The 18,966-nt window shown below is 45.6% G+C and overlaps 2 protein-coding genes across 2 annotated transcripts in view; one reads left to right on the top strand and one right to left on the bottom strand.

Annotated features, from left to right (window-relative positions):
• T265_02713 (hypothetical protein) overlaps positions 1 to 5,436 on the bottom strand; it is a gene marked incomplete at both ends in the record, with an annotated part of 41,259 nt that extends 35,823 nt beyond the window's left edge. Inside the window, one exon of the mRNA XM_009167028.1 lies at positions 5,300 to 5,436. Coding sequence (XP_009165292.1) covers positions 5,300 to 5,436 — 137 coding nt within the window. The remainder of the gene's footprint in view (positions 1 to 5,299) is intronic.
• The window catches only part of T265_02714 (hypothetical protein), a gene marked incomplete at both ends in the record, with an annotated part of 59,853 nt that extends 52,871 nt beyond the window's left edge, over positions 1 to 6,982 (top strand). Inside the window, 2 exons of the mRNA XM_009167029.1 lie at positions 1,354 to 1,505; positions 5,955 to 6,982. Of these exons, the coding sequence (XP_009165293.1) occupies positions 1,354 to 1,505; positions 5,955 to 6,179 (377 nt within the window). The remainder of the gene's footprint in view (positions 1 to 1,353; positions 1,506 to 5,954) is intronic.
• Positions 6,983 to 18,966: the final 11,984 nt, after the last annotated feature.

The following is an 18,966-nucleotide window of genomic DNA, read 5'->3' as shown; positions in this document are numbered from 1 at the left end:
GGGGGGGGGAGGGGGGTGTGGTGGACTCTATATGCGAGGCCTCTGTTCTCTTAACTGACACTGTCGTTCGCCTATATGTGACCGCGTTTACGTGATCCTTTCTCTAATGTGGTTACCTATATCATAGCTGCATTGCCACCGTTAACAACACAACGTCGTTGTTAATAGCCAATGCTTTATGAACTGGCAACTGAACCTGGTAGTTTGAGAGGAACGTCTGAATTCGCTGGACCATACCTCTGTCTATTTCACTGTCCTTCCTTGGATTCACTGAATCAGAGGTTCGATGGAATTCGGTTCGTTTGGACAAAATACTGTCCGGCCAACTATTTATCTTGCGCAAATCTGTCTAGCCACCTGACGGCCACCGAATCTCGGCTAGACTTTTGGCTTGTGTGATAAGTATTACCGCAGAAGGTTTACACTAAGTGGATCATTTGTGTTTGCGGCTCACTAGACAGGTTCGGCGAGTCCCGTAGTACCGCACACTAAAGTTTTTTGCGGTTGTGACATACAAGATAATGATCATCGCTCAGCTGTAACACCCTTCCGGTGCCAGGCCACTCAAAGGAAGCACGAGGGCGGAGAACTGCCAGGTTACCCAAGCCTAGACAGGAGAAGTCGAGGTGCAGAGGTCGTGTTCGAACCACGAACCTTCCGGTCCGTGATCAACCAATCAAGCTAAGGAGCAACTAAAATATACCCGTACCGAAACCAGACAAGGGATCAGTAACAAAGGGGTCTATGTAGAAAGGATCAATGCTGCTCCACTTATCACGTCAAAATCGGTACTGAACAACCAATCGGATGATGTACTTCTGGTTAGAAACAGTTTTTCCCTGGATTGCATTTTCCCGGACTCTATGGCTTTGTTTGCAAAACTGGATTTTTTGGTCCTGAACCGATCGGCTGTCCACAACCTATCTATCTGACCATCTCACTGTTTGACAACCTTGTTGAAAAGTTGATAGATCCTCTCATACCTGTGATAACCGTCCTTACAGAAGACTGTTCGAAATGCACTTATTGACTCATTATATTCAGAGCTTGACTAGGTGTATTCCGTTTTCGCATAATCACGAATAATGATGTGCGGGAAGTGCCAATATTTCTCGATCCATCTTGAAACACCCTACCGTACAGGTGACCTCCTAAGTTAAGACATATCCAGCAGTTCTTCCTGTGGTTGAACATTAATTTAACTAGCTAGACGTCTGTTGTATGGGTCCTCGTCACAATTACTTCGCTTCATGAAGGCAATTTATTTCCACGGAGGAAGTATCATCACCCTTCCACGAACCTTTTTTGTAGAACTTTATCCTGTTTCTTTTCTCCCCTCCTTACCTCTTTCAGCTGGAAGAAGGGACAGCTGTACGATGGCTGCGGAAGTTCTTTCTGCCCTGAACACTGCTGATGAGGATATCCCAACTTCGGTCGCTCTCAGCGCAAAAGGTGGACTGTCCGTGGTCTCTGATAACTCGCTTGCTGCTGCGAATTACAGCAAGGTAAGGAAGCGGCTTGTATAAGGTCAATCCTAGGTTGTACGTGAATTTATCCAATTACCAGATGTTTATCCCGAATCTGGTGGGAACACCGGATCGGCAATGCTGAAGTACATCGAATGGTATTCGGGAGAAATAACTCACCCTCGATAGGTGAACTGATCACACTGCACAGGTTGCGCTGGCTTGGCCACGTGNTCGAAGGGCTCTTTTCGCACAACCACGTGAGGGGTGGAAGAGAGCCAGAGGCGGCCAAACAATGACTTAGCAGCGAAGTGTGAAGGCCATTACCAGCAAACTCAGCCGCGCTGGTCATTGCCGTCTTCCTGGATGGGGACCTCGAGACGGTCCACATCAATAGTTAGACATCGTCAGATATGGCCCAGTCGCGCCCTCAATGGCGCTGGTGTATTCAAGCTATTGCGTTCAATGCACAGCTCCCTTCCCAATTCCCCCACTTGACAGCCCACTGACAGTGCTGGATTTATGCACCAATTTATCATCTCCCGCCTGCAATGCGCAGGCGAACGAGACTGCGGCAGCTACAACCACTGTACGACGAGTACGCGGTTATTACAGCCGACAATGATGATGATGATGATAGCTCCTTCGGTGTGTGCCTTCTCAGCCGACGTTTCGGCCTTTTGCTTTGACATGCTTCAACATGCAGCGAGCTCGGTGCAGCCCACGGAAACTCCGACAGTTGCGCTTTCTGGCTGAAAACATCGCATGTGCCTTTAGAGGCTGACGTCAAGAAGTGTTGGAGATGGCTACCGAGTGCGACCGAATAGGCCCTGTTCGTTCTGTGCCTTATTTTATGGGATCCGCTGGGTTACATGCACGCTTTGTGGGCAAAGTTCACAGCCCATACCCAACACGAGGGCGAGGCGTGCATTTACGCCGAGTACTGCCTCATTCATACGTCCCAGTACTCAAAATCAATGCAATCAGTGCCGAGGTTCGAGTTCATTATCAAATACACATACTCCGTTAGAGATAAAACCAAACTTCATCTCCCAGTTGTCCTCAGTGCAGACCTACTCTCGTAGGTCAGAGTCGCATGTTCCCTCTTTGTTGTCGGAATGATGTACCACTGACATTTGATATTTGCGTGCACATCACAATATCGAATATATGGACATCGAGTTCATTTCGCCAATCTGTAAGAGGTCGAACCGCTGTTAGTACCGATGTTAATCTGAGGGAATCTTATTATTGGCGGGCAGACATGCTGGCGTGTTTCAAGCCGTTTGTCGACCTAGGCATGTTGGCACAGCCGCCCGATATATCTCGATCGTGGTATCCCTGCCTTGCTCTAGTTGCGTTTTTCAAAGCGACCAGAGAACTTGTTGGCCTCCACATTTCGTAAGCTCACTTCACTCATCCGTTACTTATGTGGATAGTGTACTACCATGTTGGCGAAAATTCAGACACAGCACAACATACCACAACCATACGGTTGAATGTCTGGTTTCGGGCCTTTGGTTCAGTCTGGCACAAGACAGATGTTTTGCAGACAGTCGTATTTCACCCAAGGTGAAATGTCACTACTGTACCAAAGGTTGTAATCGACCACTGTGATTCCGCTTCAGAATGCAAAGTAAAGCTCACTCAAGCACTGGCACACGGAAGTTAGACTCACACAATAGTGTTTTGGCCGGGAAGTGCTCAGAGATGACCGCCCAACTTGTGTCGAATTAGTGTCCACCTTAACGATGACGAAACACGTGCGTCTGAATGGAAGGTAGAGCTTGTTCATACAACCTAGCCTTGATATGACATCCACAGTGCTTGAGTCCAAGGCTGTGGCAAATCCCCCAAACAGTTCACAAGGCGGTTGGTCTCGTCCACATTTTTGAGACCAGGACCGCCTCGAAATTCACCTCCGTGATACCGGCATCGGATCACATGAACAGCGCACGTGTCACATTCTCGTGAACAGGCTAATCACGTGGTAGTTGTCCTTCTCGGCCCCTTTCCCTTTCAGACAGAGGGATTATGGCTGCAGTCTCGAAATCTTGTGGAACAACTTCCATCTTCCAATTTGTCGTTGGTAGGTGGGTTAGCAAGTTCCACAACATGGGTCCTTCCAAAGTGGATGGCTCTGCAGATAAACCGTTCTGCCCCACTCTCCCATATATAACTGGTCTATGGCTGACTGTAGTTCCATCACGGTAGGTAATTCAGTCAAGTAGGTCTTCACTTGGCCAGGTGGCTTAAGCCCTCACCTGGCTTGTCAAATAGTGTTGAAAGGCGATACTTCTGAGCTGACATAATTTGGCCAAACTTGTTGAACTTCCTTCTCTTCCAATAGCTGGAGGTAAACGGAACTCTTGATTCACAATATCTTCGAATCCTGCGGAAAATCCTTCGTGGCGAAACACATGCGTTCGGGGCTCTAGAGCGCGAATTTACTGACCGAAATGTCTGTGGTTCGAACTCGACCTCTACCTCACGACTCCCTCTGTCTAGGCTTGGGCGACCGGCAGTATCCCCAGCCCTCGTGCTTCCTTCACATGGTATGGCAGCTAGGCACGGGAAGAGTGCTAAAGCTGAACGGTTATTATTTATTTATTTCCTGACAAACATCAAACTGTTGAATCAAAGGGATATCGATTAGTTGTCCTCATCAAATCAGTCTCTAAACCGTTCTCGCCTATCGTATCCACAACAACTGCTCTAAGGTGTCACCTAATGTGTGTGGAATTTTTACTCGGTCATACAGTATTTGAGGAAAAAAGGCTGCACCGAGAATTGAGCCCGTAGAAGTTAGTGTTAGCGAATTCTCGGAAGGTTTGCCACAACACGGGTGACAATCTGCACTTCAACTACGGTCCTCAGTGTCCTAATCCCTCGATGAATCACTTTTAGGGATTCAGAATCTCTTATTCAACAAGAGTGTAACCAATAAATAAAGCATCACACGTTTTCTGCAATGGAGTAATAAACTTTTATTTGCTTCCTACGTTTTTAACGGATTTTTTTGGGGGGAGGGAGGTGGAATGGAATTTTTCGTTTCCTCCAAAGTGTGTGTTCAAGATACTCAGTATTCATGCTCTACACGTTTTGGCTCAGCGTAGTGCACCTACGACAACGAAAATAAATCGTCTAGCTGTAAAACCCTTTCGGTACCTAACTGCCATGTCATCCGAGGAACGGGATACTGCCAGGTTGCCCAAGCCTAGACAGGGGAATTCGAGAGGCACGGGTCGGGTTCGAACCACAGACCTTGCGATTACTAAGTTCGCGCCGTAACCACTGAGCTCATCGGCTAGTTTATTGAGGGCTAACTTCGAATAAAACAAGTTATCAAAAACAATGAGGGGGGATTAGGGTGATTTAGAACCGGAGAAATATTGAGTCTGTCAGTTCCCTTCAGCTCATCAGCTATAAACTGTGCGCCAAGCGTACGTCGGCACTTTCAACCTGCCACATTTTCGGCGTTCGGAAATGGGGAGAATAGGACACTGGAGGAGATGACGTAATCAGTCAGTCGATGTTGAATCTGGTAGAGCGGGGAATTGGGGAGTTCATACGCGGGGCCATAGTCCTGATACACAAACGACACTGAATGTGTGTGATTGACTCAGATCTGCTAGTATGATGAAGCACTGATGAGTTGAGTCTTGGAGTGTTAATCTGGGAATGCATCCGTGGTCAACCCGACTGTGTATTGCTGTTTTGTTTTCCCTACTTCGTTGCCTTTCGGTCTGTATCTCTCAGTCCCTGGCTTGACAAAAAGTCTGACGTGAAAAGTACACTTTCTATGAAGCCCGTGTCTATGGCAGGAGAGTTACCTTTTCCCAAAACCATCTGGCGTATTGCTAGTCTGATGTTCCCTCCAGTCCCAAACACTACTTCGGAGACAGTGGTGGTAGTCAAACACCGAGTTTTCGTATACACTTTCCTTGTAGTGTTCACGTTTCTTATCCATAAAGTACTGGGTTTTGCAGTGTAGCCTTGTGCGCAGTGCTTTTGACAGACAAGCTGATTCACCGTTACTGTTCTGCTGTCAGATTTCGGCCAAATCTGTCCCGGATTTCCCAATCCGAGAAGTGATCTTGTCTCTAGGTAGCAGCTCACCGAACCTTATACAACCTCGATTATCTGGTTTGGATTTCATTCCACATAGTTGTTTGGTAGATGTGAAGCGCACAGCGGCAGAATAAAATATTTTGAGGATCTGAACTAGGCAGAGCAACGTTTGCGCACTGTTAACGATAGATGTTCCAATCCTCGAGGATTCGGAGGCAAGTGGGCGTTATTTCACATCTCTGGGTATGGGAATCTCAAACGATGCCCTTGGAAATGGTGATTTCGTTATCTAACAGTACCTGGTTTTAGGCGTGAGCCGGTTGTACAATTAGTTGGCTTTCACGCAATTTCGAGCTTACCCGTTCCATTAGAGAATCGCCCTTCTAAAATCACTCTCCTTGTACACCATATTTGTAGATGTCCTCTTCTGCGTATCCCTGTTCGTTACCCAATCCACCGGCTGCAAACACCGGGTCCGTTGGTTATGCTCCCAACTCCGAGCTTCGTTCATCGTCCAGCTTCCTGGATGTTGCGAACAAGCTGGGTATTTCCATAACATCGAACGACTACCAACTTCTGACCGATCCTCAACTGGCCAACTATGTGACTGATGAAACTACGGAAGCACAGTTGTTACGATGACCCACTCCGGTGCAGCGTACTCCGTACAGCGCTGCAGCTATCTCGGTTTCAGTTTCCCACAACAAGTTCCGCCCGCACCGTTTCAGTCCAACCAATCGACCTCTTCGTGTTCCGTTTTGCTGTTTGCTTCGGCGTGCTCGTATCCCCACAAGACTATACCGGTTTCCATTGTATTCACTTACCCTCCGATGTGTGTATGGATCGGTAATTCTTCGTTGTTTCCTTGCCTTTTGTGTTTGTGGCACGTGCGAATCAACTTGTTACTTCCTGTCCTTTTGTACAGTAACGATTTTTTTCGGTCACTGACTCTTCACTGTCCATTGGCTTTCTATCAGTGTCTGTGATTTAGTCTTGTAGTACGCATGAATCCACCTACCTGTCTTGTCTGCTACCTATTTCACTCTCGCATCCATCTTACTACGATGTGTTGTACAAAGTACTCACTCATCAGTGGTGGTCGAATTTGGTTATATCATGTATTGGTATTTGTGGAATTCGTAAGTGTATGATGCTCTTCACTGTCCTTTCCCTCATGTGAATAAATATCCCGGGAGTTCTTAAAAACGAATACGAACATTTACCAATGTACTGCCCCCCCCCACACACTTTACTTTCCCATACCCGCTCATCTTTTGAATATTTACAACGCCTTTCAAATAGCGCCACAAGATTTATTTCAGTTTTCACTTCCCCAAATCCACATGCTTCCTGGCTCATCATCATCATCTTTTTGGCATCTTTGTTGCAAATAAGATCATCCTGATTTCTATTGTATGTATGTTTGTATGTATCCGATACATGCGTCTGAACAAAATACTCGTCTTCTGTTATTGTCAGTCAGTGCAGATCTTTATACAATGACTGGGGTCTCGGTTAGACTAATCTGTCCAGTCTACTTGGAACTACCGCGGTTTGGATCGCAGCGAATGTAAGCCGTCCAGAGCCTCTCCGCTGATCACCAGCTTAGGCGAATCACCCTTCTTTGGAGGTATTTCTTTCAGGGGGGGGATAAAGAAAGTGTGGTAACTATTTACTGAAGTTGTGTAGGATCCAAATGGACAGGCATCGTTCACGAATGACGGGTTGTCCCGTTGTCTAATGTAAGTAGGAAATGAATCTCTGATGTCTTTTTGCTATTCCCCAATTAGTATCCTCTTTTGTTAACAACAAAAACCACTTGGTAAATCAGAAGGCGAGAAAGAGACACTAATAAAACCTGTTTTTTGAGGGCGTGAGGTTACAACAACTAGGTGCACCTCAATCAAGTCCAATACAATACCAAAAATAGAAAGGTTCAAACGAAGGACTTATCGTTCTGAGTGTAAGTTGTAATAGTTCCGCCGAGTTCGGTTGGGTGCAGGTAGTCGTGTTTCTTTTGGCAGATTCCCTGCTACACGATCCTGGTTGTCCGCAGTTTTTGGTGTGTTGAGCCGGTCTGTGTTCCGTCGCGCGAGTGTTGCGTGTGTGTACGCGCTTGATTGTGTTCTGTCCTTATATATAGGTCGTTGCAATGAGCGGGACAGGAAAACAATGTGAAATCACCTGGTGTCGTTCAAAAGGTCATGTAACGGGAGTTGACATATTGTCGTATTCATGTCACACGATTTTGACGCGTGATTGTGAGACAGACGAAATGGAATGGGGGTAGTAGGTGCCGGTGGGAAATCGATTAGAGGAATAATTAAGCAGAAGGGTAAGCGTTACACTCCCACCCGACTTTATGGAGCTTAGCTAGTCTTCCGGCTAGGAAACTCTCTACGATCAGTTTCCTCCCTGGATACTTGGAAATTTCAACCCGGTCTTTTGTGAGCGGTCATCTGTGCAAGGACAACTGAAACAACATTACCGCTGACACATGGGTTTCACAGTATCCAGTCGGGAAGGCACTACTGAGTGTTCAAATCTGGGCACTCCACCTACCTTAGGTCTCCGGTTAGCTTTTAAATCCTGGGTACCTGAGACGGGAAGATAGCAGATAGCCATGGGGACGATCTGGCCTTCATTGTGTGGTCGAATCCGGACTGGCTACCGTTCCCCATTCTTGAGAATCAGAAACATGGTGAAAACTTAGTTTTTTTTCCAGTTTGAGACGTGAACAACTAGTACCAAATCCAGCCAGATGTTAGCCGATATTTTTTTAGTCATACAGCCACTACTTGATACGATTACGATGGTGGAGAATGCATATTTTCCAGTCTTGAGTTTTGTTTATCCTCTGCTATTCACAGATCACGTGGGACCTTGAATAAACGTGCATGACATACCTCCGTGTGGTGGTGGAGGGGGGAGCTGTTGTGTAGCATGCACTCAGTAGTACCCTCAGTACCCGCTGTCAGCTTGTGTCTTGTGACAGCTGGTGGTTTGGAACTGAATGTTCTACATCATCATTATCATCGGAGCATCAACAGAAATCCACCAACCAATGAATGGTGTCGCTCGATCCCTACCATAGTGAATTCCTGAACGCACATGAGGAATCGTGAATAGTTTCCTCTTATCCAGACTTGTCACTCAGAGGATTGGTTAATCACCGATTCGTGGTCTTAGCATTAAAAAAAAGCCCACACATTTGAAATGCAAGTGATCGCCGCCAATCGAAAAGCACCGATATTAACAGCATATCAACGGAGGTCATTACCATCTCCTCTGTTTCCGAATTGTTGAGTTTGTTTGCTATCCGAAAGTGATTTTAATGTATTCTGCCGAAAACCTCGTGATCATTCGTGAAATTAGGATTGATAAGGCCCAAGTTTTTGAATAGACACATGGTTTTAATCTCAGGAATCGGCGAAAATAGCTCAATTCTATCTGCGCCTTTGAATACTGGGCATTTGCGAAGCAGCTGCTGAAGTCTGTTCCGGGTATGAGACCACGAACAAAAAAATTGTCGAATTGCTAGACGGCTTTCTTGACGATTGCACGGCACGACGATTTGTTTGCAGCTTCCTGGCCATTGAGACTGTACCCCTTCTTTGTTCCGTATTTGTGACTAGCAATAAGGACAGGGGGGGGGCTGAGAAACACCGAGGGCATTATTAAATATTTCCCTCGATTCGTTAGGAATGTGAATGTGATGATCGTATTTTCGGACCATCTCTACAACATTGTCCACACATACTTCAATTTGACCTCGAGCTCTGTCACCAGTGGGTGGTTTTTATTGGTTGAAACTGTTGATCATCCGAGGTGGCATGGCTTTGATTGGCCGTTTTACTTCCGCGGTTGTCTTGTGCGAACTTGACGTTTCGAAATCAGGCCGACTGGTCCGTACTGATCGAACTGCACTGGACCCGTCGAGCTTCGGCTGCTTTATAGGATAGTACCAATCTGTGTGTGCAACTCGAAGAGATATTACCACTTCCAGAAGGCGCTGCCCCCAGTTCGAAGAGACAGGTATCGAAGGTTTTGGCTTTGGCAGAAGCTACACTAGTCTCAGTCTGCTTCACAAAAGCAACCCATCTAGTTTCTGCGCGTACTTCAGTCATCTAGGTGCGATGCCATGTACAAACGAAAGGCTTAGTTAGTGTCGTCCCCCGCTCACACCAGCTTAATTCGCAAATGAGTATTTAATTCCATACGATTCAACCATCTTTCTCAGTATGGTGACTCACTGACGTTGGAATCGCCGCAGAAAAGCGTGTGTGTGTGTGTGTGTGTGTGTGTGTGTGTGTGTGTGCAACTCTCCACTCTCTCTCTCTCTCTCTCTCTCTCTCTCTCTCTCTCTCTCTCTCTCTCTCTCTCTCTCTCTCTCTCTCTCTCTCTCTCTCTCTCTCTCTCTCTCTCTCTCTCTCTCTCTCTCTCTCTCTCTCTCTCTCTCTCTCTCTCTCTCTCTCTCTCTCTCTCTCTCTCTCTCTCTCTCTCTCTCTCTCTCTCTCTCTCTCTCTCTCTCTCTCTCTCTCTCTCTCTCTCTCTCTCTCTCTCTCTCTCTCTCTCTCTCTCTCTCTCTCTCTCTCTCTCTCTCTCTCTCTCTCTCTCTCTCTCTCTCTCTCTCTCTCTCTCTCTCTCTCTCTCTCTCTCTCTCTCTCTCTCTCTCTCTCTCTCTCTCTCTCTCTCTCTCTCTCTCTCTCTCTCTCTCTCTCTCTCTCTCTCTCTCTCTCTCTCTCTCTCTCTCTCTCTCTCTCTCTCTCTCTCTCTCTCTCTCTCTCTCTCTCTCTCTCTCTCTCTCTCTCTCTCTCATCATGCACAGAAACGCAACTCAGAACTGATCCTGGTAGACTATACTTTCGTTGTGCCCACGAGTGATGCAATGCAGTTTTTCAGTGGTTCACACCTTCACACTGGTGTTGAACTCGCTTCTAGTTTATGAAATCTTATCGCTTGAAGTTTAAAAGTGCATCCAAGGTGTTCACATTGATCAGCACCGCAGGCCTGACAGCAGTTGTCTTTTTCGCCATGGGTGTATCATGCGATTTTCTACAATTTATCATCATGACAGTTTGCAGAGAATTTTAACAAAACTCGAAATGTCACTAACTTTGACCGCAATAGCCTAGTCTGGTTTGGTGCACAAAGCAATGGATCAGTGAGTGTGCGAACAAGCAATTTCACGAGAACCAGTAAGCAAGGTGACCACATCACAGAGAGTGTGATATTACGAAGAGCGAGTACTTTCGTTTCGTATTGCAAATTGAACAAAGTAGATACCAACCTGAGGGAGCATGGTTTGTTAGGGACTAAAATCCTTCACGGGAAATGTTTGGTGCAGTACAACGGTCCACAGATCATGATATATTGCCTCGAATCCTATCTGCCCCAAGGGTCTATCGCTTTCGGTCCCGAGAATTGAAAAGCTGATATTAAAAAATCACACTGGTGCGAACAGGGAGGTAAAGTTCTGATTATTTCTAGCCTAGAAACAGCATGGGTAAAGTGGAGGATGAGGAGGGGGACACTTATGGTGTGGCCTGTTGTTGTTGTTGATGACCTCGTGATCGAAATGATTTGGGAGCGACTCATACCCGTTAGGATTGCGAGGAGGAAATCATCACATTTGTAATGCACTACTCATAAGGTTGCTGAAAACTCGTCGACATCATCTTTTGAACGTACGGATCGATGTTGCCTAACGTAACACAGCCATGAACGAGTACGTTTCCAGACAAACACCTGACTATTTGAAGTGCTGCTAGGGTTTTGCTCCGACACACCTCGTTTGCTCGCCGTTTTGGATTGATTTGAGTGTGTGAGAGAGAGGTGTGTGACTGGGGGCATTTGTTTTGACTTGCACGAATGACGTTCGCAGTGGATACGAGTACTGTCTAGACAATACATTCCACAGCGTCCTCTGTAAGTAGGCCTTGTCGTCTTCGCTATGAGATTCGATGTCTTCATGTCAGGCACCATTATAAAGACCCAGTCATTAAATCACCAAGTGTCGTTTTCATAAACGAACTTAAACAAAATTATTCTAAACTTTCCGGTCATCGTTTTCCGAACAGGCACTCACGCTGCTTATGTTTACACCCTTAGTCCGACGGGCCCATTCTCTTTTCACCGTGACCTTGCCAAAGCAAAGCTGACGGGCTTAAAGCAAAGACAATCCAGGTAAATCAGGATTCAGGTGAGATTTTATGTTCGAAAGTGGCTAACTTTAGGAAGACGCGCACCGGTACCTGAAGTAAATCAGGATTCAGGTGAGATTTTATATTCGCGCGCACCGGTACCTACGACATTTCGAAAGAAAGCTGATTTGGTTGACGGATAACGAAGAACAACAGAATGAATATGCAAGTAAACTGATAGATCCTACAGGCGATTGAATGTGTGGCTGACGGTATAATGCGTGATGGAACCACGTGCTAGTTCCGTAAGTTACTGTCAAACACCTAGCTTCCTAATTTGAGTACACATCAGTGACCAACATGTGAAACGTCAATGTTAGATCAAGGTACTTCCGATAACATTGTGGTGTGACAAGATATTTGGCAATGCCATGTAGATGCCATTTTCCTTCTCGGTAGGTTATACCACTCAGAAGGTCCCTAATAACTTTTCGCTAGACCACTACCGGTTTCGTTCTTGTGGCTCATCATGTAGGCGTACTCCCCGGGATTTGCAAATGAGTGTATTTCGCCGACTGCATACACTTTGGAGTTCAACTTCACGGCAAGTTTGATGGGGAACTTGGTGGCCACATCTACCAGATGAGGCCCAAGGAACCTGTAGTGGGTTGTCGAAAGGATATCAGCAACCTTATGAGTAGTGTGTTGTGCCAAAAAACATATTGCGATACCTCGGTTTTCGTACCGACTGAAATATGAGGTGGTCTTTATGCTGCACATTCAGCTGAAGATTACCATAAACGGAGATTCCGCTGAGTTTTTCGTTTATACCAATGTAACTTGGAAAAGACTTTATTTCGCCGATCTCCTCTCTCTCTCTCTCTCTCGATGTTCTGCGCATGCCATAAAGGAATCGGCCCCATTTAGGGAATTCCAGGCATTTTAGACAGATTCATCATATGTAGCTGGAATTCGCTAGCTTTTCCAATCATTTCTGTTTTTCGCGCAATTTTTTTCCGCTGAAGCACTGACATCTTACTCAACACAATTCGAGTGCTGCCTTCAATATGCACTCATCGACTCCATTTTTAGATTTTAGGACGCAGTCGTGAGCTATCATCAATCGGATCGTCTCCAGCGGTTCACCTGTGATTACCTTCATCATTCGTTGTCAAACTTGGTGCAGTTTAAATAAACTAATTCGACTAGCGTCACCATAGTAATGCGTAGGAGGGAACTCATTCTAAATTCGTGAGGTGACAGAAATTGGCGGGATTGTGATGCCTGGCCTCGTGAAATTTTTTTTTAAATCAAAGCAACAAACCGTAAACACCATACTGAATAGCACTTTGGAAGCGAGTGTGAGAAAACCGAATGAGTGCGAGATTCATCGTGGGAAAGATCGATAATCTGTATCGCCTTACCATAAAGATTTACGATCTGATCAACCTGGCCTCGGTCGACTCGGTTCTGTTAACATTGCAAACTTCCTTACTCGAGGTCAGGCCAATCTCAGCTGTCTATTTACAAGCGACACACTCGTGTGCCGTTGCCGACGTGTGACAGCCCCGTCTGACAATTGATGCTCGGAATTCTCCCCAAGACATACGCAAAGAACCACAACGCGCACCAAGAAGCTCATTATTCGGAGGCGAAGATTAGCTCAGATAACTTGAGGTACTCCGGGCTTGTACTTTAGATCTCATGCTTTATAATCTCTGATGATGATGTTCCATCCATATATCATGAGGCGTTCTCAGCCGTCTTTGAACGTGCAGTCTCCTAGAAGCCACATTTGCCACTCCAGATCATTCCGCTTATCCTGCGCTCGAGCAACTTCATTGCTATAAGGAAAAATGGATACAGCTATAGGGACAAGCCACCATTCTACCCTTACATCTTGCGGTTAAACGAAACAACTATCTGGAAAACATTAAGAACTATTGAACACAGAATACGATTTCCAGACAGCGTCAACCAACTGCAATGTTCCTTTTTGTCAAAAAACACCATCACCAGTGGTCTGAGTATACCTATTTTACCAAATCGTCTGAATACACAAGTAAACGCTCTCTGTCTCCATCTACTCTGTACTCAGTCGTACCCCTAGAGAGTCAAAGAATAGAACACCTCCAGAGTAATCCCCATAATTCTCATGCAAAGTGGCACATAGCCACTTGAAATGGTCCAGTAATGGAGGTTTCCAACGGCTGGCTGGAACAGAGAGCTTTCCAGCGAGCCACAAACGAGTACGACCCGCCTGCACGAGGTGGACTTATGCACATCAAGGAAGCACAAGCAGCAAAGGGTCTTTTATGAGCATCGTTGCGGTTCCGAGTCGGATTATGCTTGACACTTTGCCTGGCCTCTCGCTACAGTATGAAATGTGATAATACATATTCCATGACAGTACTGTGAAACTGGTTGATTAGGGTGCACCAACCAATGAACCTCGAGAAGACCAGACCACAACGCAATGCAAATCGAGAATTGGGCCAATTAAAGCGAGGAGTACATGGCATTGGGATTTTCAATCGACCCAAATGAGCACAGAACACAACGCAACAAAGATAATGAACTGACCAATAAATCCAATAAAAAACGCTGTCATTCAGTTAACCGACCACGTCAAGAGTAACAGATAGCCTTCAAATGCAATACGAACGCACGAAGGCAAACAGGAACTACTCACCCAACCGAGCACGGATGATGTTTCCTCGTATAGTGAAGAAACGCTTACAAGTTAAATGCTAAGCTCGGCGAACAGATCAACAGCCACCAGCAACCAAGTGATTATGCATTTGCTTGGAAGTTTTCCAGTTTAGTCAACAAATCAGCGGCTTATAATGGACTCTCTCTCTCTCTGATGGTAAACTTTGAAGCAGGCTCCGATTATTACGAATTGTTCACAGTTCTTAAGGGGACACATTTCTAGCAATCTGGGCTCAGTCTCCTTTCCAGGACTGCTTCAAGGTTAAATTGTACGTACTTGAAGTCCCTCAGAGAATGGGATGTCGTTCTTAGAAATATCAGTGTCGGCAGTGCCGATTTCACGAATGATCCCAACCAATATCCATTTGTTGGTTCGGAGTTTGAGGAACATTCAGTTATGTGGCCCTGATGCAAGTGCAAACCGTCTTTACGGTTCACGAAGGTTGGCTGTGTACCGTGCGAAGATGTTTGCAATAAGTCTTGAAGGTCATGATGCATTCGTAAGTAACCGTCTGGTCAATGACTTCAGGAGATAAACTCAGTGGTACTCCGCGAAAAATTCTTCATGATTTTATCACTAAATCCGTAAACTGCCTGTCTGTAGAGTAAGCAAAAAATTCGAGAAATACGCTCATTCTAGAGTATCATAAACGAGAGATTCAGTCGAGTCACTCGTGAAAACCAAATTGATTTGCAAATGAGTGTATTTCTCGAAAACAGTCCAATTTGGGTTCAAGGTTGACGGAAACTCGGGGACTGCGCCTACCTGATGAGCCCGAAATGGACGGGTGAAACCGGTCGGGGACTGTCGAAGAGTTTTCAGCAACCTTGTGAGTAGTTTCCTTTATGAAAATGAGTAAAAACGTGTTTTTTGCCAGGATTTGGATTCCTCCCCCGACTTCTATACACCGGTTTAAGAGCTGCTAATTTCCAAAGTCCACACCACCTCAAGGCAAGTTGGTCCGAAGAGAGCGAAATCCACGTGTTGATTTAAACAACACGTGTGATGACAAGGTCAAAGAGCGGTTTACGTCCNTAAAAAAAAACAACAAAGGTGGTACAGAAACAACAAAACAGGGAATCACGCTCTACACAGTAAGAATAGAAGAAAAGAATCAACACCCTCTCCCTAGCTAGCATCTTCTTTTGAGTGGCTAAAAGTGGGTCATTCTGCGGTACTTCCTCCACGGAGTTCACTGTCCTACATAGCTTTTTCTTAAGCCTGGAACGGGCGGTTTTCAAGGATGCTTCATTCTTGACTTCACCTGACAAGTGTAACGGGACAGATTTTGTGACATTTCTTGACCCCAAACACTATGATATCCAAGAGACGATCCCCAAGTATGCCAAACCACAACAACAATATTTCGCCCTCAAGTTTGTTGCAAAGACAATTAGCTGAGCTGTTCACATTGTCCCTCAAATTTGATTCAGAGGAGAGAGTGCTTCTTGGAGACTCCCTTGAACTTGAAGTATAGAGGTAATCCCACAGAGTCCTCTGTGTTCGTTCATCCAACTTCCTCACTGCATCGCAAACCGCAAGCAGACTAGGTCGAATTTTATTTTGATATATGCTACCAAGTTGAACCTGCTTCAGTTAATACGCAGAGTTTCTCGGCACCCAACTTAAAATAAATCTGAAAAACGATGTAACAAAGATCTACAGTGGCTTGAGTAAATCTTTAACCGACTGTATGCCACATTGAAAAGCAAGATTTGTTGTGTTCCGAAGCGAGATGGTCCAATTGGTTAGAGCGCGAATTTACTGGTTGGAGGCGACTTCCTGCCTCTTGACTTTCCCCGTCTAGGCTTCGGCAACCTGCTAGCATCCCAGCTTTCGTGCAACCTTCGGGTGGGATGGCAGTTAGGCACCGAAAGGGTACGACAGCTGAACGAAGCAGGTCCAATTCTATCGTCCATGGCAAGAAGCATAGCCGGAAGATCTGCAGACAGCTGCATCCTTCCCCTCTTTGGGAGTTCTCCCTCGGCGATTCGATTAGTGGTGATATCCACACTGATGTAATGTAGCTTAAAACCCAATGAAGATTGTGACAGTGGTTTGAAAGAATGTGTTACCTATTTCTCTGATTTGTTTGACCTATTCAAATCCACAATTTTGGTGCTTCAGTTTTGAAGCAAAGCATTCTGCCGAGTTTCACTTCATAGCTACTTGAGTTGTCGTTTTTTCGAAAGAATACTGTGAAGATCGATGCAGCCACATCGGTTTTGGAAAACAACCTTCTATTTACCTCTAGACTTTCATGTTCTCAGCTGACGTTCGGGCATTTGGTACACAGTCTCTCGCTTCAGAGCCTGACAGAAACAGAGAATCCTAAGAAAACGATTCCTTGATTGAAGCTGATTTGTGACAAACTTCCAAAAGAGTTCGTTGGTTTAACTAATGGTATGCTCTCAAGAGAGGCCAACGGACTGAAAGTGCAGTTACAGATTGACCTCTGACGTGTTGGCTGTTGCCCAGACAACATTCGGAACTGGTTCAGCTGCATGTAGAGCTCGGTGTCACTTCTCTCTGCCCTGCATTCCCGCACTTGCAGGAGAACTCATGATCTACGTTAGAAATAAAGAGATCATTCAGTTTCACGTCTTTGTAGAATAGGCCTTCTGCCGATGACGTAGATGGGTTGATATACAGACACGTCATAAAACCTCATTTCCTCGTGAACCACGTGCTCGCCTTTCAGCTAAAGAAACAACTGTGGATATCCCTCCATTCATGCTTCGAATTTGACTGAGACTCTGGATAAAACGCTCTGTGTACTCGTTTTCGAAAAAGTTTGGTGACGATCGGTAGATTTATTGCTGGGCAGCGTTTCGCTTTTGACACAAAAGCTTCGTCAGGCCAAGTGACTAGGTTCCGAGTTTGGTCGAGATTTAAGGCGGAAGGAGAACCAATCAGCTAAGTCAAACTAAATCCCTGTTGGGTGTCGGCCGAGGGATTTTAGTGTGTTAGAGTGGTTGAACAAGTGTTGGGTCGGTGGGGAAACCTACATGTGTTTGGGTCCAGCCTAGGGTCTAGTTCTTCTGGTTCGGTTCATTTGATGGTTCCTCTTGAACTTCGTTTAAACCTTCCGTCAGTCTGTTTGGGTGAGCTAGTGCTAAGAAAGGACGGATGCTGTGTGTGTGAAGGATGCTCTGTGTACTCATTTTTCAGTAGTCTTTATCGTTACAACTCGCTGCAGATTTTCCTTACACCGTAGAGCTACGATTTAACAATTTACTGATGCAAGATTCTGGAACAGCACATAATAACCACTGTGTGTGTTCACTCTCCAAGATTCATGCAGAAACCTGCCGGCACACCCAAGTCAAGTTACCCGGTTATCACGACGCTGATCAAACCACCCACAAAAATAGATAGATGAATATCCGTTGAAAAGTGAACTCATTCGCTGCTGCAAGTTTCGTGTGTGCGACTGGAGGTGGTAGAAATGTGAACGTGTCACAACATGTGTTCTATCCGATCTAACAGGAGCAGGCATCGCTTCTAACGATCTCGTGGTTGTACCGGTTTTGCTTAGAATATCATAGTGGACGCTAATCACCTCCGGCATGACGAGTCGTGCAAACAAGCACTTGCCGCCAACCTGTTGTTCTTCATTCACATGTTGTGCCGCCAACCTGTTGTTCTTCATTTCACATGTTGTGTCTTGAAAATGTTTTTTTGTTGACAAGTGAACCGTTGTTAAACTCGTTCCCCTACACTTCTTGCTTCTGTTGCATCACACGCTTACTGAGTTCAAGCGTGTACTTGGTTGTAGCTTGGTTAGATGTGTTCCCATGATACCTTAGCCAGGGTTAATGAAATTTCTTCCTTCGCGTGGGATAAGGCGTGCTCCCACCTAATGATCTCCCGTCTCTTCCACTTGGGTTACTGGGATGGAAAACTTTTTACCTTTGGGTAAGGAATGCCAGACAGAGTTGTCGTATGACTGGCGGATATTCGATAGTCCCCAATAACTGGAACCGATGGTTGGCTATCGATTAATATATTGATTAATAATATCGACCAATAACCAAACTTTGAGTTGAACAACGTTGGATTGAAAACCGCTCCCACGAAAAGATGTGCAAAAGGTTTACCTGAAGTGCCGTCGAGTCTTTCTGTAACGTAATTTGCGAACGAGTGCATTATTCCACCTATGTACTGGGGGACTGTTTACCGGATAAGCGGAACTCGCAGCGAGCTGTCGAAGGGTTTTCGTCAACCATGCAATTAGTGTTAAATCAAGAACGATCAGTGTTTTGTAAAACATTATATTGAATTACATTTTAGACGTAGAACATATGAAAAGACATTGCTACTGAGAAAAAAATCGCTCAGCTGAAACACCCTTTCGGTGCCTAACTGCCATGCCACCTGAAGGTTGCACGAGGCTGGGATACTGCCAGGTTGTCCAAGCCTAGACAGGGGAAGTCGGCTGGCAGAGGTCGGGTTCGAACCACTTGGGCCATCTCGCCCCTCTACTGAGAACAGTTTTACAATTTCCCATGATCCAAATGTGCGTACGTCACTTGGCTTGTTTGCTTCAACGGGACACTCAGTTGAATAGTCA

This window comes from Opisthorchis viverrini, assembly GCF_000715545.1.
Source record: "Opisthorchis viverrini unplaced genomic scaffold opera_v5_35, whole genome shotgun sequence".
NCBI classification, from domain to species: domain Eukaryota; kingdom Metazoa; phylum Platyhelminthes; class Trematoda; order Opisthorchiida; family Opisthorchiidae; genus Opisthorchis; species Opisthorchis viverrini.
The sequence above is the reverse complement of the archived record's forward strand: the minus strand, read 5'-3'. Positions and strand labels throughout refer to the sequence as shown.